This window comes from Mchenga conophoros, linkage group LG3 (assembly GCF_057382185.1).
Source record: "Mchenga conophoros isolate Kocher_MC1m ecotype Shallow Benthic linkage group LG3, M_conophoros_male_GT1.1, whole genome shotgun sequence".
In the NCBI taxonomy this organism is placed as follows: domain Eukaryota; kingdom Metazoa; phylum Chordata; class Actinopteri; order Cichliformes; family Cichlidae; genus Mchenga; species Mchenga conophoros.
This window is the reverse complement of record NC_140528.1, coordinates 26,660,096-26,679,062: the sequence shown is the minus strand read 5'-3', so window position 1 is coordinate 26,679,062 and position 18,967 is coordinate 26,660,096. Positions and strand designations below refer to the sequence as shown.

General features: G+C 44.2%; 2 protein-coding genes and 1 long non-coding RNA gene across 3 annotated transcripts; all 3 read right to left on the bottom strand.

The window, feature by feature from the left end:
• Positions 1 to 5,640: 5,640 nt before the first annotated feature.
• On the bottom strand, positions 5,641 to 6,104 carry LOC146577924 (uncharacterized). Its single transcript, XR_014891456.1, has 2 exons — positions 6,075 to 6,104; positions 5,641 to 5,910 (listed from the first exon to the last, which is right to left on the bottom strand). It is a non-coding gene; the product is annotated as an uncharacterized LOC146577924 (long non-coding RNA).
• A 6,694-nt stretch (positions 6,105 to 12,798) lies between these two features.
• LOC146577923 (uncharacterized) lies at positions 12,799 to 14,285 on the bottom strand. The gene has a single exon (XM_085268489.1). It carries the CDS (start codon positions 13,975 to 13,977, stop codon positions 12,829 to 12,831), a length of 1,149 nt encoding a protein of 382 aa, XP_085124615.1. The 5' UTR covers positions 13,978 to 14,285; the 3' UTR covers positions 12,799 to 12,828.
• A 693-nt stretch (positions 14,286 to 14,978) lies between these two features.
• Positions 14,979 to 18,494, bottom strand: LOC146577922 (chymotrypsin-like protease CTRL-1). The gene is made up of 6 exons (XM_085268490.1): positions 18,419 to 18,494; positions 17,859 to 17,879; positions 17,406 to 17,610; positions 16,389 to 16,639; positions 16,186 to 16,304; positions 14,979 to 15,773 (listed from the first exon to the last, which is right to left on the bottom strand). Exons 1-6 carry the CDS (start codon positions 18,474 to 18,476, stop codon positions 15,378 to 15,380), a joined length of 1,050 nt encoding a protein of 349 aa, XP_085124616.1. The 5' UTR covers positions 18,477 to 18,494; the 3' UTR covers positions 14,979 to 15,377.
• Between the last annotated feature and the right edge of the window lie 473 nt (positions 18,495 to 18,967).

Below are 18,967 nucleotides of genomic sequence, written 5' to 3'. Positions count from 1 at the left end.
TTTATTTGTTTGTTGTTTTGTTGCACACATTAAAACATGTCTTTGTACATAGGAGTAAATGATGCCCAAGGAGTCTTCTCATATCTGCCACAAGATTTTATGACTCCACTTACATTAGAAAAATAATGGAAGTGAGGAGAGGTAAGTAACGGGAAAAGGTAAGTGACCCATGTTGTAGGTGACGTCAGACACCGGAGATTTGGCGGGAAAAAAAAGCGAATGGTAGCATAGAATTTAACAGTTTCTTTAAACGTCAGTATTGCCAAATAAACTAACCAACTGTCATATAACTAACAACATCTGTGCTATCATCTCTAACACCCTGAGGACAACGAGGAGAGTTTAGACGCTCTCCAAGAATACATCGACCGGTGCTTCGAAGATTTAGTAATGAAGAAGGCCCAGAGCGCGTCTTCCCCGGCCAAAGCTGAGACGCCGTCATCTAAAAGATATCGCTCGGCAGACTCCCCCGGAACAACATCGCCTGCCGGCAAAGATATCGTCGACATCCTGGAGTCAATCGATAAGCGATTGTCCAGTTTTGATGCGAGGCTGTCCCTGGTGGAGATCTTACACCGGGAATTTAAATCTCTAAAAGAATCCCTGGAGTTCAGCCAGCAGCAGGTGGAAACACTTTCTGTGGAAAACGCCACGCTACGGGACTCGGTCCAATCTCTAACCGAAAATGTGACCCAATTAAACATAGAAAATACAAAAATAAACGAGACCGTTATAGATTTACAAGCCCGTAGCATGAGAGATAATCTGGTGTTTTCTGGTATTCCAGAGTCTGCCGGAGAGGACCCGGAAACGACCGTGAGAAGCTTCATTAAAATCCACCTGAAGCTGCCGGAGGACACGGTGAAAAACATAGGGTTCGATAGAGTGCATCGCATAGGGGCTCCGAAGACAGGAAGCGGGAGACCACGTCCTATTGTAGCCAAATTCGGCCACTTCAAGCAAATTCAAATTCAAATTCAAATTTTTATTTGTCACGTACACAGTCATACACAGTACGATATGTAGTGAAATGCTTGGACAACTGCTCGTGACCTAAAGAAAACAAAAAAGGAAAAGGCTATGAATAAGATAGGAAATAAATATGAAAAATTAAAAAGGGTCAATTTAACTAGGAAGGAATAAAATATAAATTAAGGTTAAAAATGAAATAACTGTACAACACACTGGGGAAGAATAAGATAAAATATATAAATTAAATTGAAAATAAAATAACTGTACAACAAAATACACAATATAGAACTATATAAGAATGTATGAACAAAATACACAAGAAGTATAAATAAATATATACACAATAACAGCAACGTGATTTAAGTTATGAAGTGAAACCAAAGTCCAGAAAGTCCAGTGTGTGTGTAAGAACCATATGTGTGGGTCAGTACTGTGTGGTGGTGTGATTGAGAGACCGTATCGCCTGCGGGAAGAAGCTCCTCCTCAGTCTCTCTGTGTTGGTCTTCAGGGAGCGGAATCGCTTTCCTGACCTCAACAGAGAGAACAGTCTGTTGTTGGGATGGCTGAGGTCCTTCACCATCTTCCTGGCCTTGGTCCAGCACCGCCTGCTGTAGATTGAGTGCAGGTCAGGGAGCTCGGAGCAGATGGTGCGCTCAGCTGACCGCACAACCCTCTGTAGAGCTCGTCTGTCCTGCATGGTGCTGTTCCCGAACCAGGTTAAGATGTTTCCCGCCAGGATGCTCTCTATGGTGCACGAGTAAAAGTTCCTGAGCACCTTGGAGGGCAGTTGGAAGTCTCTCAAGCGTCTGAGGTGGTAGAGACGCTGTCGGGCCTTTTTCACCACGGTGTTGATGTGACAGGACCATGACAGGTCCTGCGTGATGTGAACTCCGAGGTATTTGAAGCTGTCCACTCTCTCCACTGGGCACTCGTTGATGACGGGGGTCTGGTAGTTCCTCTCCTGCTTAGTGCTGAAGTCCACTATCAGCTCCTTTGTCTTACTGACGTTTAGAAGGAGGTTGTTCCTCTGGCACCAGTTCTCCAGATTCCTAATCTCCTTCAGGTAGGCCGTCTCGTTGTTATCAGAGATCAGGCCCACCACGACGGTGTCGTCAGCAAACTTGATGATGGTGGTGGAGCTGGTAGTGGCCACACAGTCATATGTGTACAGAGAGTACAGCAGGGGGCTCAGAACACACCCCTGGGGGGCTCCAGTGCTGAGAGTGGTGGAGGCTGAGACATGTCCGCCCATCCTTACTGCCTGTGGTCTGCCAGTTAGGAAGTTGGAGATCCACTGACACATAGATGAGCTGAGTCCCAGATGCTCCAGCTTGGTGGTGAGTGTGGAGGGAATTATGGTGTTAAATGCAGAGCTGTAGTCTATGAAGAGCATTTTAACATAATTCCCCCTTCTAGTGTCCAAGTGAGTGAGTGATGTGTGGAGGAGATGAGAGATGGCATCGTCTGTGGAACGATTTGGACGGTAAGCCAACTGTAGTGGGTCCAGTGTGTCTGGTAGTGAAGAAATGATGAAGTCTCTGACCAGGCGTTCAAAGCACTTCATCACTACTGAGGTGAGGGCTACAGGGCGATAGTCATTGAGAGAAGCAGGGTGGGGTTTCTTCGGGACAGGAACAATGATGGACTCTTTGAAGCATGTGGGGATCACCGACTGAGATAAAGAGATGTTGAATATCTCAGTGAACACAGGAGCTAGCTGGTATGCGCAGTCTCTTAGGATACGACCTGGGATGCCGTCTGGTCCTGCTGCTTTCCTGGTGTTCACTCTCTTGAAGGCTCTCCTTACTTCATGCTCGGAGATGACGAGCATGTTTCCGGTGCTGGCAGTATAGGGTTAGGGTTACGTCAGACACATCTGCAGGGTGTGACGCGCAAAAAGACGTAAACACAGCGCGGACCGCACGCATCAGGATCGCTGAGCTCCGACAGCGTGTCCGTCTGCGGGCCGTCGGGTGAGAAAGCCGAGAAAGACAAAGCTGATTCTGATGCGTCGGCTCTGTGTTTACGTCTTTGTGTGGAGTCCGTGTACCTGCTCTCATCTGCTGTTTGGTTGTTGTTGAAATGGTCGATTCAGGATTTAACCCTTTAAGACCTACCATAGAACCAAGTCCGCCAGAGCTTACATTATATTTTTACATGCTGTGGAGCCATTTTTTGGAGCATTTCAAGTTGCTATACATCAATACAACCATTATAGCCCAAACTTTAATAATATGTCTGCATTAGGTGCATAGTAATTACATAAATTGCAAAAAAGTGCAATAAACTACAAAAAAATTGAAAATCGGTTTTGTTTTTTTAACATATATTTCTTGTTAGAGAAATTTAAGAGGCTTATCCCTCAAAACTGTAAATACAAAAAAGTTGCACAAACTAGTTTCCCACCACAGGAAATTTATTTTAAGTGTCTTCACAGTTTTATTTTTGAAATACACCAATTTTTATATACTGCAGGAAAAACGGAAATAAATATTATAGTGCAAATTTGCAAAATAACAGCATAAGCATCAAAATAAACTATTTCCAGCAGTGCAATATGAGTCCTCAGCATCCCAGAAACGACACAGAAAGTCATGAAGTCAAGGATAACTTATAAGCTCTTGAGGCCACGATGGTAAAAAAAACTACATTTGACGTCACAAATGACGTCACTTCCGGTTTCGGGCAGGTCATGCGGTCATGTGATAGTTCGCGCTGATGGACGTAGGAAGTGTTACAAACAGCTGATCGGATCGGCGAAGCGTGTTTCTGGAATATCATGTTTTTGTTGCTGCAAGTGATTTTTATGCAGCTTTTGCAAAGCTAAACTGTGACCGAGGACAAGCTGATGGCATAAGATGTAAGTACAACTCCTCCAGTTTCATATGCAAAAAAAATGATTGCGCTAGCTTATGTGGTTGCAGAGCTACCGGGATTTAAAAATAGTTACGCAAAACAGAGCGTGCCCGCTCCGACCGGCTGTAAAGGGTTAATGAATTGATATCGCTTTGTTCAAGCTACTCACCTCCCACTTCCACCTGCACTTTCAACTGGACCACGGCCAATCAGAGAGGTCCCGCCCCTGACTATCTCTGATTGGTTTAGTCCACGATAGGGGCAAAATGTGTGTCTGTTGTTGACCACAGGGAAGGTTGCAGAGTTTGTTTGTTTTTTTGCTACCCGAACAGTTGGTCGCACAGGTGCAACCAAATATTTTTTTTAGTCGCACCACTGAAAAATTTGGTCGCATTTGAGACCAAATTGGTCGCACTCTAGAGCACTGAGTCAATGAATGCTGTCGGTGTTTACTGAAAGCAAACTGTGGTACGGAGACGACTGTTTATAATATTTCTAGTGATACTCAGAAGGTCTCATCAAGTCCCGATTTAATTCGATTTATGCTGTTATCAGTGTTTGCATGATAGCATGGCTGTGGTGTCACATCAATGTATGCGCTCGGTGTTTGCTGATATCAAACTGTAGCATTAGGACCACTGAGTTAACCTTTGTAGTGATACTCACTCCTTTTTATTTAGACCTGGTTTGATTCTGGGATAGTTGAGTATTTGTATATAATCCCTGCAGCTGTCAGACTCTATAGCAGGGGTCACAGCCTTTATTAAAACAGAGTTAGATAAAACTGAACAGTTTGGTTCATCTCTAGTTACATGGTTCTATCTTGATAAGCTGTCTTATCACAGATTAATTTTTCAAAAATATTAATGATTTAAGCAAGGAAAGGGCTACATGTCAACACACAACTCTTTATTTCTATTAATGTCTCACTTCATTCCTACCTGATTGACATGTTTAGGAATTATGAGTGATTGGCTCACTGTAGTTGTGAAAGTTGCTACCAATCAAATTATGATATGTTAAAGTTAAAACAAAACACAACTGTTTTAGATATTATCTAATATACATTTTGTAATTATCCTTATAATTACAAAATGTTTTATGTAAGATTTAAGTTTTGTGATTTAAATCTGACATCACAAAAGTATTTTGGAATTTGAATAATGTATTTTGTAACTGCAGTACACATAATACTGATTTTGAACAATTTTGTCCAGGTTCCTTGTCACCGCGGACTCCTTCAGGACCATCGCGTTCAGTTACAGAGTCGGTGTGTCAGATCACCCCCCAGGCAGCGACGGCCATCTGGGACTGTCTAGTGGACGACTTCATGGCTGTGCCTTCACCTGGAGACTGGCGCTCCATCACAGAGGGATTCCAGGAGCGCTGGAACTTTCCTCTGTGCTGTGCAGCTCTGGGTAGGAAGCACGTCCAGACAAAGGCACCCCATATATCATATAGGAGACACACACATTGATATACACTAAATATTCATTTCATTTCTTTTTTGTGGTGCCCAAATTGATGCACCTGCTTGATTTTGTTTAAACAATTATTGCACACATTTTGTAAATCCAGTAAACTTCTTTTCACTTCTCAAATATCACTGTGTGTGTCTCCTGTATGATATTTAACTGACATTTTTTATTGTAACAACCAACGATTTATACAGGAAAATAATGTCTATTAACAAGGTTGCCCAAACTTCTGCATCCCACTGTATCAGTATATTTTGTCATTAGTATAATATGAAATAAATTCTACATGTGTCAAGTCGTGTGCCAACATTTGCTGTGTAGTAGAACTGAGACATTAGTCATTATAAACATTTATTTGAAATAATATTAAAAGTCTCAAACAGAAAAACATTAAACATAAATATATAAAATATAAGAATTTACAGAGAGACAGGAATAAAAAAGGACCAGCTGCTCTCCAGAGCAGGAACAAGGCTGAGGAGGAAATGCTCCATTGGAGACTGGTGTGGCCTCTTCAGGGACACCAGGGTGGCCAGCTCCACCACCGATGGACCGTCCTGGGACCCGTCCCTCATCTGCCTCGGAGCCGTCCTCCTCTGTGGGCCTGTAAAACAGCACAAAACACAAAGACATGAGAAGGCTGCTACTAGATTTTAATTTCAACATTGAAAAAAAACAGGATATAATCAGATTGGTTGTAGAGCTTTAGTAAAGGTGATCACAGGCAATCCCACCGACTAAAAATGTATCAGTGCTTGCTGTACATACCTGTGGGTGCAGCAGCAGGAGCTCAGGGACTGGGCAGCCAGGAGAAGCAACAGGGGATGCTCTGCTGCAGAATCAGTTGGCTCTATCAATACAGTATTAAATGCTAACAGGTTGAATATAATCAGAGAAAGTATATACAGTGGTCCCTCATTTATTGCAGCAGGGGTTCTCAGAATAACTAGCCCCTGGTCACGCACTTTCTACACTGTTTTCGCCACACACATGAACATTAGTCACAGTTCTCACAACTGATTCTCAAAGTGCAAACCTTTGTAGATAACAAATCATAAAAGTATTATTATGCTGCGTTTTGTCTTCATCTGCCCGCCACTTTTGTGCACCTTTTCCCCTCCCGGTGCAGGTGTGTATTTCCAAATGAAGGTCCTAGTTATGGGTGTTTTTGTGCTGTTTTTTCTATTGGACGTGATGGTTATCAAAACCAAACGTGATAAATTTGGCAAGCGCAGGAAACACGACACGGAGGAGATTTGTCAATCAGGCTGCAGAATGCAATGATGTACTGTGCAATAAAAAAATCAGTGAAAAAGTGAAGCAGTGACGGACAGTGTTGGGTAAGTTACTTTTAAAAAGTAATTAATTACTAATTACTTAGTCAATATTGTATTTAAAATACTTATCTAATTACTGTGTCAGAAAAGTAACTTAATTACTCAATAAGTAATTTAACTAAATACTTTATAAATTCCATATAAACCTTGAGTGGACAAACAATAGAAATTCTTTAAATAATAAATATTTTTTAAAGACGGAGACTCTACAGTACGCAGCGGCAGCATCTCTTCCACAGTGTAGCCTGCAATCATTCTTTAAGCTCACCTTCAGGTGCTTTCTGTGCTGCTGAAGTAAAACCAGGTTTTGCTGCTTAGCAGGAGCTGCCGCGGTGTTATCCATGGATGATGAACAAGGATCGCTCAGAAGTGTTCGTCTATGCTCCGTGTCAGGCGCTTCAGTAGATTACTATTAACAGCGGCCGATAGTTTTTTCTAGCTTACATATTACTGTAATGTTCTTGTCTGCTTGTTTCAGAAGAGTGAAGAGACGGGAATATGTCCATGTCATGAAACAGCCACTCGCTTCAGCCGAGTCAGACAGCTTCTGCTTTAGAAAACGACTGTGCAGCAAACTGGCGTGAAATGACGCGCAGCTGCACTACAGCCATGTTAAAGAGCAGAGTTTACTTCTACGTTTAGAAGATAAATTAATGAAATTAAATAATGATATTCAGCGAGTTTAATTATTTTACAATGTAACGCAAGTACATTGTAAGTAACTGTGATTAAAATACCTAAAAATGAACAGTAATCAGTTACTCTACTTTTTCAGTGGAAAAGTAATTTAATTAGAGCGTTACTTTGTTCTTTGTCTGGTAAGTAAGTTACACCCAACACTGGTGACGGATGAGCGGGACCACTGTGTGCTGTTTAGTAATAAACAAAATATATTCCTAAATGACAACATGCCTAAAAGCAGAACAGTATTTGTACGTCAGTGGGAAAATAGCGGTGGCTTGCTAGCTTTTGTGCGGCTTCCTAGTGTAACCCCGGTAACTTCTGACCCCACTTCCGCCAGTCCCTTTATTGTGGCGGGAATGAACCCTGTATAAGTTCCGGGTCAATCAGCTGCATGTCCCTGCGCCTGCTGTTGTCCCTGGGGTTGGCGTACTTGTCAGACAAATTTTACACTACAGACCAGTTGACAGCGTGCAATAACCCGGCCGATTTATTCATCTTTACACTACCTCACAATCGACTCAACGGTGAGTTGTTTGTTTTGTCACAATTAATGAAAATGCGGAGCCGCGATCGCACATCCTAAAACGCCGGAAAGCTAATGCTAGGCTAGCGACAGCAAGTGCAATTACTAGCTTTATTTATTGAATATTGTTGTTTTTGTTTATTCCATTATGGCCGAATGTTGACTTAACGTATCTAGAGTTGAACGAGTGATTAGATTTTTGTAGTTTTGTCCGTTTTGGATGTTTTTTGTTACTTTTCTGATGAAATGTCTAAACGGCCTATGAGATTTTGCATTGAGTTAAATTCCATTGAGCTTATTGAATCTGTTGCGCAACACCTGTGGTTAAATGAGTTTTGTAAATATATTTGATTAACTTTGGATAATGTTTATTAGCTTTATTGCTGATATACTTTGATGGGAGCCATGAGAATGTTTTTCTATAATAGTGCTGTACTGCCAGATTGTGTTGCACATTCACATTATTGACATTGTTAAATAAATGGATGAATATATCGTTGCATTCTCAGCTGCTCATGTGTCTGACTGTTGTGAACCAATCACAGATCAGTTCAGTGTTCTGACAGTGTGTGCTTGCACGCACAATTATTGTGTTGTTTTTACCTGCTCATCCATGTGCAGCCTTTTGTCATGGTTGGCTGTGTGGCAGGCAAGCAGAAGTGGTGGACCCAAAATTGCCGGACTCTTGGAGACGGGAATAAACTGAAAACTAGTGATGGCCCGCTTGAAGCTGGCGCTCCGGAGCGTGTGTCGAAAAAAACAACACACTGGTTCAGAAGCACTGTGTCGAGGCTTGCTTCGTTTGGCAAAAGTCACGTGACCAGTGACGTCCGAAGCTTCGTTACGCACGTAACTGCTTCGGTACCTGATTCAAACGGATATAAGGAAGTGAATCATCCACGGGATTCGTGGAGTGTGCTGATGGTGACAGAGAGCGACGAGGTGATCATTCCACTGACAGATATGGAGCCAGCGAGGAAGAGAGGACGTTCTGGCGTGTGGGAATATTTTGAGTTGATTTTGCTCAATTCTTTTTATCTGCCGAAGTGAAAAACTTGAAATGTCCAAAATCATGTTTTCATAATGGAAATATCATTACAGCATATGACTTTAGGAACACTTCCATGTGAATTAAAGCTGATGAAGACTACAACAATGTATTTGACACTATACGTACATTACATTGCTACAGTTCAGAAAATCATTTTGTTTATTGTTTTTAGGTGATAGTCTGCAGGACCCAGGAATACCTGCATATCTACCAGCTTGCAGTGTAGTTCCTGCACTCCACAGCCTCTTCTGTTCCATGCAAGTGGATTTTCTCCAGGGCAGGAGAAACTATTTCTAAGAAAAGAAACAGACTCAGCCAGCACACAGTAACACTAATCCTCTTTTTAAATGTAAATAACAAAAGGGCTACCTTACATAGATCATGTTTTTACTTTGCAAGTTCTTGATTAGGGGTGGGTTTTGATTAAGCTTTTCTGATTACAATCCATGCTAAATTGAATAAAGTGATATTGATTCATTAAAATCCCGTGTCGATTTGTAAATTAATGTTATTATGCCTGAAACGCCAGCATCTCAGGTTAAACCTCACAACATGTCGTCAAACACCATGCAGCTAAAACAGTAACTGGGAGCAGGTTTACGGATTCTGCATACAAACGTGAACACAGAGCGCGGACCCGACGCGTCAGAGTCAGATTTTGATGTGTCGTCGGGTCCGCGCTGTGTTTGCCTCTTTTTTTTCCCGCTGGCTTCTGCAGCTGCAGGTTCATAACTCTCTGTTTACATCTCTAATTAAGTCTCACATGTGTCAGCTTTCTTTTAATAGATACGAAATTATGGATATATACTGTTAAATGATCAGAATTGTAATATTTCTGACTGAGGCAAAACTTTCCAGATTCCAATCAAATTGAATCGGATCCTGTATCGAATCAAAAATGATTCTACAAATCAGTAACGATGCAGCCGTACTCAGCTCCCTAAGCATTTTCCCTTTCCAGTTCACAATCAATCCCACCCCTAGGTCAAAAGTATGTATAGGACAATCGGCCTCATCTAATATTTTGTATGAACCTGTCCAGCTGTCCAGTGATTAAACGACAAGTAGATGGAGGCAGGACTTCACAGCAGGAGCATACTCCATAATGTGCTGTGCGTTATCATATGTATATTATATATATTGCTCACTTATTGTATTTACCAACATCAAGGAGTTATGAGCAAAGAAAGGCCACACCATAGTGCATGTTTAAATAGGGAAACTTTATTGATCAAAATGTATTACGCAGATACGCATTACATTTTTTCAGCCCCCCAATCGAGAAGACAAAACCAATTACATGTTCAAAGCAACGGAACGGTGGCCCAATATCAGAGAGAACTCCACTCTTGAGTGAGCAGCGATGATTGAGCAGTCCGTTTTATTTTGCAGATTCAAGCTGCTCTTCTAAATATTCGCCACCAGATGTCACCGGAGAGGACTGTGTTGAAAAGCTTCGAGTAATGAACCGTTTTTCAATACAAGCTTCGGAAAGCTTCATTTGGCCATCACTACTGAAAACGCAGCTTTATTGCTGGAGGAATGATTCACAAAACTCTAAACCGAGGTGCTGGAGGCCAGGACATTACAAACACACAGCAAGTCGAGGGTACAACGCGACACTGAGAAACACAGGGCTTAAATACACAGATGGCAGTAATCAAGGGATGAGAGACAGGAGGGGAACACACCTGGGAGAAATCACAGCTGACGAGACAGGGGAAACATAAACCGAGCACACTCACATACGACACAGACCTTCACAATAAAACAGGAAACTCAGACACAGGGAACCAGACGTTGAACTAAACAGACTCACAAACAGACGGGGGGCCACCATAGACAGACGGATATACAGACTCAGACTCAGACCGAATATAAGACGTAGAACTCAAACAATAATAATCATCATGATAATAAACTGGAAAATGATACTAATGAACTTAAAGCGCTGGACCGACCCAGGACCATGACACCTTTCTCTCTGTGCTCATCTGACCCACTGTCACCTCCTCCTGTCTCCTGCCCAAGCTCTGCACCTCCTGTCTCCACCTTCACTCTCCTCTGCACCTCCTCCATCTCCACCTTCACTCTCCTCTGCACCTCCTGCCACCACCTTCACTCTCCTCTGCACCTCCTGCCACCACCTTCACTCTCCTCTGCACCTCCTGCCACCACCTTCACTCTCCTCTGCACCTCCTGTCACCACCTTCACTCTCCTCTGCACCTCCTCCGTCACCACCTTCACTCTCCTCTGCACCTCCTCTGTCACCACCTTCACTCTCCTCTGCACCTCCTCCGTCACCACCTTCACTCTCCTCTGCACCTCCTGTCACCACCTTCACTCTCCTCTGCACCTCTGTCACCACCTTCACTCTCCTCTGCACCTCCTCTTTTGCCTCCTCTCTCCTCCTCTCTGCTTCCTTGTTTCCCTCTTCGATCAGCTGCTCTGCAAACCTCTTGTACCTGATATAAAAGCTCAGTTCCTGTCTAACTGTTTGACAGGTGTGATATTCACATGGTTTTGGAGAATGCATGTTCCCTCGGTGCGCAAAAGCAGAGTAGTGACAGAATTGATGCACATTGTTGATATTTGAAGCACGTGTACCTGCACATTAACACACGGGTACTGTGGGATATATTTTTAAAGCGCTCGTGCTCTCGTCCACTCCCTGCAAAAAAATAGCAGCTGTGCGGCGTCTGTGGCGTCGGTGCTCTCATCACCTGCGATGGAGTCAAAATCAAAAGCACAGCTTTATCAGACAGGTGCAGTTTAATGTTGGCCGACGAGTCTTCAGTGCGTCGCACGACTGGATTTCTGGACACGCTGACGTTGTTGAAGTCCTGCACTTTTTCCACATTATTTCGGTGACTTTAACGAGGCCGTGTTTTATGAGGTCTCCATCTGAGAAAGGCTCGCCATGTCTTGTGATGAGTTGGGCGACCTCATAGCGGCTATCGGAGCCTTTTCCTGGACCTTTTGAGCACCAAATAAATACTGTTGCTGACCCTGCAGGAGAGCTACCCTTTGCTTTCTGCTCTGGCTCAGCACCAGTGTCGGATGCACAGGCCTGATGTTTGGTTTCATGATGACGTCGTACATTATCCTCTTTCATAACTGCCACAGTCTCAGTGCAGATCAAACACACTTGAATTCTTTGAAGAAATATTCACTCTCCCACCGTGTCTGAAATTTTCTGCACTCACCATCAACCTGTCGCTTCTTTGGTTTTGACCTGTTTAGTAACTTGGGGTACATTTCTTCTGTGATTGTCCTTTTTGGTGGAGCAACTGCCTTGATCACCAGTAGCTCCCCCTGGTGTTAAAACTAAGAAGTGCAATACAATCAAGCAAAAGTTGAAGTGCGGGCCATATGTTATTCTATTTATAAAATTACTTGCGGGCCAATTAAAAAAGGTCCGCGGGCCGCAGTTGGCCCACGGGCCAGAGTTTGGACCCCCCTGGTTTAAAGGATTAAATTCAGCGTCTCTGCCGTTCTCTTTACCACTACACTCTCTGTCTCGCCAGTGTCTTATTCTAAGTGGGCGAGGAACGAGACATGTTCACTTACCTGTGTGTGAGAGAACTCCCTCAGTGTCCGTGTAGCACTGGTGTAGCACAAGTAGTGGCCTTGTTAGACCTGCTAGTGCTACTTCCTGCCTTCTTTGCATGTGGTATAGGCAGTGTAGTTACCTTTAACCACAGTCTGAGGACAGATGGGAAATATACAAAAAATTCCACCACAAAAGAAGATTTCAAAGGTTTTTCAAAGGAAACATTTATTTGTACAAAAGTATCACTTAAGAACATAACTGCATGCCTCTGTTTAGTTTGGATTTCATGGTTTAAACATATAAGGAAGTAATAGTAACACAAGTCTGAGTTCACTGTCTGTTTTCAAATGCATTTCAGAAGCAGGAAAAGTCCTTATGTCTCCCTCCTGTCCCGCATCCTCAGGCCGCTCACCCCGACTTCCTTGGGTGTGTCTGCAGAGATTCGACCCTCCCCCTCCACGTTTGCTGACATTAAAATATTGCCTTCTATATCCTCCTCTGCTTCCTCCTCTGGATTTGAACTGCCATCACAGCTGAACTGCAGGCTCTCTGCCTCCATCACTGGGTCATCTTCATCAGCTTCCTCCTCTTCTTCCACTTCTGTGTCCTCGTCCTCCTCCTCCATCTGATCTTCCTTGTCCTCTTGCCCATCCTCGTAAGTGTCCTCTTTAGGGTAGTGGAAGACATCCTTGTGCTCGCTGAAGCTGATTTGCTTCTTCCTGCTATTGTTACACTGCAGCTCTTTCTTCACCTCCAAACCAACTCTTGTTGTCGTTCTTTCAGGACCTGGCTGGGATGATGGAGGACGGAGCAAGTGCCTTTTCTCTGCCTCCTCCTCACCATCCTCTTCCTCATCTATGTCTTCCTCTACTGCCATAGCTTCTTCTATTCCCTCCTCTTCTTCCTCTTCATCCTCATCATCTTGTGCTTCTGTGTCCTCCTCATCTTCTTCCTCTTCCTCTCGCACTATGGAAAGTTTCCTTGCCATGACCTCTTCCTCCTCTTGCTCCATCCTCTCTGCTAGGGCCTCAGCGGTGGGCTGTGTGGGGGGTTCCTCTAGTTTAACCGTCTTAAACCCACGTCTGAGGCAGGGTTCATCATACTCTGGGTAGGTCTCCTCTGGGTAACCTTCCCAGTCTGCACCGTATGGGACCTCCTCGGCCTCCATCTCTGGGGAGGCTCCCTCCAATCTGCTCTCTTGAATAAGCTGTGTGATCTGTCTCAGCTGCCTGAGTAATTTCTCCTCCTTTTTTGACGTGGTGGTTTTACTCCTCCTTCGTCTACCACTCCCAGAACTATTGTTCCTCCTGGACACAATCCTCTCCATCATCTCTTCAGGTTGGAGAAGTCTCTCCTGCAGCCTGGCAAGCTCATTAGCAATGATTGTGTTCGTCCTGGTTCCCACGGTTACTGCAGAGTTCTTCCCTGGTTTATTAGCCTTCCCCCTACATGTCAGCTTATGTATGATGTAAAGGATGTAAAGAAGGATCCCAAAGCCATATAAGGGTATCACTTGAGTCATCAGGTTGTACTTTTTGCCTCGTCTTGTTTTTTATTTTTTTATTTTTTTTATTTTTTTATTTTCAGTTGTTACAGACGGGACAGACATGAGTGAGGGATAGGAAAGGGAGAGAGAAAGAGGAAGGAAAAGAACAACAGAAGGGGAGAGGGACAGTGAGAAAGGGGGGGAGAAAAAAAATCTCCTGGATCACCTGTTGAGAGGAGAAGAATAGAAAACAAGCAAAAAAAACAAAGCAACATACTAAACACAACACCATCGCATTAATCTAGCTAAGTGTAAACAGCAGTAAATACTAAATATTCAATGTTGTTGTGCAGCACGCAGGACACACAGCGCACAATGTGCTTTGAAGTAGCAGCCAAGAAACGTGTAATTTAAGTCTACGAGCAGTGAACACCCGTGTGCACACCTGTGTGGATCAGCGCGCTTGTATTCAAATGGTTTCCACATGTAATGGCCTGCAAGAGGATGTAGAGAGCCATAGCCCCGTCCCCCAGGGCATGAAGCAGGTATGGAGGAGATCCAGGCCCCAGACATCCAGAGGCCCCAGAGTGTGAGAGCCCACGGAGGACCACCGGAGGGGCATCCGTGCCACCCTCATGGGAAGGGCTGAGGATCCCCAGACGAGGCGTCACCCAGTAGCCACCGAGCAGAAGCTAGAGGGGGCTGCACCGGCGTGCCCGCCGTCTCTGCCGGCAGCCAGCTGTGCCAGAGTGAACCGAGCCGGAGGCCCGAGGGCCCCCCGCACCCCGGAGGAGGCCTGACCGAGCAACAGGCGCCAGGCCCCGCCAGGTAGCCACCAGGAGTGAGCCGGTACATACCTGAGCGCCCAGCCCCGGACACCAAGAACCACCAATGCACCGACCCCTGAGGGCATCAGTCACCGGCAGGGAGTGTGGTGAGGGGAGACAGGCCTTGGAGCGCCTGGGAGTTCCCAGAGAGGTGGAGTCTAAGACCCGACCTGACATATACACACAGACAAACAGGCACACACAGACACAAAGGATTTCAAAAGATTTTAATAGGTTAGTTTAAGATTTTGAGCAAACAACAGAAATAAGTGTGTGATAACAACATCTCACTGCTCAGGATTATGTAATCAGAATCAGAATCAGAAAGGGTTTTATTGCCAAATGTTGAGCAGGTTTACAACATTAGGAAATTGCTGCGGTGCTTCAGTGCAAACATACTGTCATAAATACTGAAGGCTTCATTTCATAATGACAGTAAAGCAAATACAGACAGATGTATGGAGAAAATAATCACATAAAAATAATAACTGTGCTAATAAGAAAACCCTCCTGATGTCCATAAATACGGTGAAATCAAAGGTTCCTAAAGTTATAAAGTAACATGTCAGGTAAAGTTCTTCATGTTTGAACTTGAGTAAATGTGTTGATCTAGTTTCCAACAGTTGCAGCAAACACATGGAGCAACACAACGAGAACACACAGTGAGGTGAAGTGAGTGAAGTGGATCAGGTTTTCACCACTGCAAAACACACCCACACATGTCGGGGAAGTGGGAGGAGCGGTGGGAGGAGCGGTGGGAGGAGCGGTGGGAGGGGAAGTGGGAGGAGCGGTGGGAGGGGAAGTGGGAGGAGCAGTGGGAGGAGCGGTGGAAGGAGCAGTGGGAGGAGCAGTGGGAGGAGCGGTAACTGTGTCGCTGATCCATTGCTGGTACTGGGACACAGGAGTGTAGGTTGAAGGACGTGCAGAGCATCCAGGAGCAATGAAAACTCCACTCTGCAGCCAGACGGATCCACTCTGAGTCATCAGTGGTGCCCCAACACTAAACTGTGGAAAGACAGTGATGAAAGTTATCAGGACAGTTTGTTGGTAGTTTTGTTACAAACTGCTGAAATAAATGAAGTAATAAATAAATGGATCGTCCAAGTATAACACAGTTAGTAACACTTCATGGATATCAGTCTGTCCAGTTAGGAAACATGAACCACTGTGAATCCACTTCAGCTGCTTTGGTGCAATGAAAGTGACGATTCCACAGACAGAAAGTTTCAGACAGCTCGTTTAAAGTAATCAGTTTCATCAAATAAATTAGAGGCTTTAGAAAAAACAACCTTTGATAAACATGAATATTAATATTTATGGTCCATTACAGCAAAACAAGTAAAGCAAAGTGTGACTAAAGGTGAGATTATCTCAGTGACTGTCAACAACAGATTATAAGAAATAAACTTGTGCTCACCAAACATGAATCTATCCTTCCAGTACAGATGATGCTGTCTGGGACCCGTGGATAGCTGGCTTTGCACTCATTGTTTCCCACTATTGATACTTTTGCCTCCTGCAGGTTATTTCTGATTCCTAGTTGTAGAGAATTTAAACATCAGGCTTTTCTAAAGACTCCAACACAATGCTGTAAAATACAATAAACATTTTATGATTTACCATCAAAGCCGATGGCCCAGCTGCTGGTCTCATTGTTGAAGGTGCTGTTTTGTGAGGCTAAGCAGATCGGCCGAATGTAGTCTGTGAAATTGACAGGAGCCGACAGCTTCAGAAGACAAATGTCGTTCTCACGAGTCGACGAGTTGAAGCCAGGATGGTAGGTGATGTTTACCACTGTGCGATTCACTTCATTTGGGTTTGGACCTGAGCGGCTGTTGCGGCCCAGATAGACCACCCTGCTACTGAAATCCCTTCACACACAACAGATATTTTTATTGTGCCTCATGCTGATCATCAGCACAGGGCAAAGCAGTCGATGCCACGAGTTTCCTTTCAGGCCTTTGTTGTGTGTGTGTTTCTGTGTGTGTGCGTGCACAGGTGGTTGAACCTGCTGGCTCGTTACATGAATAAGTAATTAACACTGATGGCCAGATTCATCCACAGCACTGAGTGCGTTCATGTTTCAGGTGCTGCATGGAGATCTAGTGTTTGAGAAGAGGAGCGAGCTCAACAAGCATCAGCAAACACACAAACTGTGCGTGTGCAGTTTGTGTCTCTGTGGGTGAGTGTACAGCTGGAGTATTCACCAGGAAGACACAAAATATTATCAGACATCAAAGTCAACTTCTGCTGATCCTGAAGGTCTCTTTGAATGCCAGCATTACAGAGTGCAGGGTGTGGATATCAGCCACAGAGCTCATGTAACATCTGTTTACATGTTGTTGAACTGACTGTGACTGTGACGTGAGGCCATCTTCTGTCATCAGTGGACAGAAAAATCAATGCTTCTCAAATACAAGGACATCTATGAAATGACTTTATAGTTTAGATTAAACTAATGTGGCGTCTGGTTTGATTGTTGTGCAGACAACTTTGCAGTTCAGCACTTTGGGCAGCAGCTGCTGTTTTTAAATGTTAGAAGAAGTGAGGAAATAAAATATCTCTAGTGCACATGAATGCTACACTTCACCTTCATCATCATATTCAACAAAGTGTAAACTGGCAGCACTGACTCACAGTGACATGCTGGATGCAGCTGTCAGTACCCACTGGTCGTTGATCAGAGACCCTCCAAACCCAAAACTGGTAGGCAGATCTCCAAGACCAACATTAATGAGTGGAGGCCCTCCATCAACTCTTATATCAGCGAACCAGGGCCAACTTCCTGCTGCAGCGACACCAACTCCTGCGATGCTGCTGTTCACAGCCCTGCTGCCACATGCTGACAAAGCAGAGAGAGCACAGCTAAACATTAAAACCACTGAGAGAGAAAACACTGATCAACGCTCTGCTGGGAGATCCTGAGCTCTGACATTCATGTGGAAGTTACTCTAACATCAGACTGTGCTTTACATGTCATCCACAGACGTCCCTCCTCTGTGTCAGAACAAAAATCATTTCAGTTTTCTATGTGCTCATTGCTGTCCAGCTGACAGAAGGAAGACGGGTTAAATGTCTTTGGATGCTTACCGGGCTGCTGTGAGTCACAACCTGAAAATGAGAAAACACAGACAAACCTGTGAAAGTGAGCAGTGATGGTTTTCTTCAACTCGAAGAACCGATCACACTAAACACAACACTTTAAAGCTGACTGCAGTTACAACCTTGATGAAGGTCAGAGTCGCCTGTGTCGTTACTCTGGCATCAAAGCTCTGCCTCGGTGTTCCTCACCAAATACATGTTCTCAGTTTACTCAAACATCAGTAACTGTAATATAAAGTTACTCTCTGCTGAATATCATCAACTGTTAGAAATCCAACACAACAAAGTAAACTAACGAACGCAACAACACGTCTGTAAAAGAAGCTGCTGATATCAAATAAAGAGTGAAGACGTCCGGTGACTGTGACTTCATTACATTATCATATTAAATACGATGCTGAATGACATTAATGCTAAATGGACTCTTTCCTTGTATCCAGCAGCAACATTTCGTTTAGAAACATTCGTACCTGTAATTAATCTCGTTCTTCTTCCAGCCCTGATAAAACCTCAGCAATGAGAGGAAGGAAATTCAAACAGTTTCTCACCTTTGCAGAAGAAAATGATCAGCACAGTGACGCAGCACACAAACTGCTGCAGAGCCATGGTTAACTGCAGCTGTTTCAGCTCACCTTAGACTTTAAATATGTCAGATGTATGTTCAGCTCCACCTGTTTCTAGAAGTCATCAGGGCCCCACCAAAGAATCCGGTCAGACTCGTTGGTCTTTGTGCTGTTTGGACTGCAGCTCGAGGCACTGAAAGTTGGAGCAGGTTTTTCAATCACAGCAACAGTCAGCTGGTGCTGCTTTATGCTGTAAGGTAGACCCTACAGTAGCAGGTAAAGTCTGCAGACTGCAATCAGCCCTGATCAGTTTGTTACTGCCGTCATGTTTTTGGGATTTGTTACGCACACTTTGGGGCAAACATGACACTTTGTAGGTTACAAATAATCCTGTTAAATTAACACCACAGGAGAGAGGGGGGGCAGTGTGTGTACATGGGTCTTTATGTCTTTGTGTGGGTCACTAGTGGGTGGGTGGATCAGGGGCTGGCTGGCCCTTGGCCCCAGTGGGACATGGTCACCTCTCCCCTCTGG

Coding starts and splice junctions, on each gene's coding strand:
- LOC146577923 (XM_085268489.1), bottom strand. CDS start 13,977: ATGACTCAAGTGATACCCTTATATGGCTTTGGGATCCTTCTTTACATC.
- LOC146577922 (XM_085268490.1), bottom strand. CDS start 18,476: ATGGCTCTGCAGCAGTTTGTGTGCTGCGTCACTGTGCTGATCATTTTC. Junction 17,611..17,858: donor TTGTGACTCACAGCAGCCCG/GTAAGCATCCAA, acceptor CTGCTTTGTCAG/CATGTGGCAGCAGGGCTGTG. Junction 15,774..16,185: donor GAAGGATAGATTCATGTTTG/GTGAGCACAAGT, acceptor GTCTTTCCACAG/TTTAGTGTTGGGGCACCACT.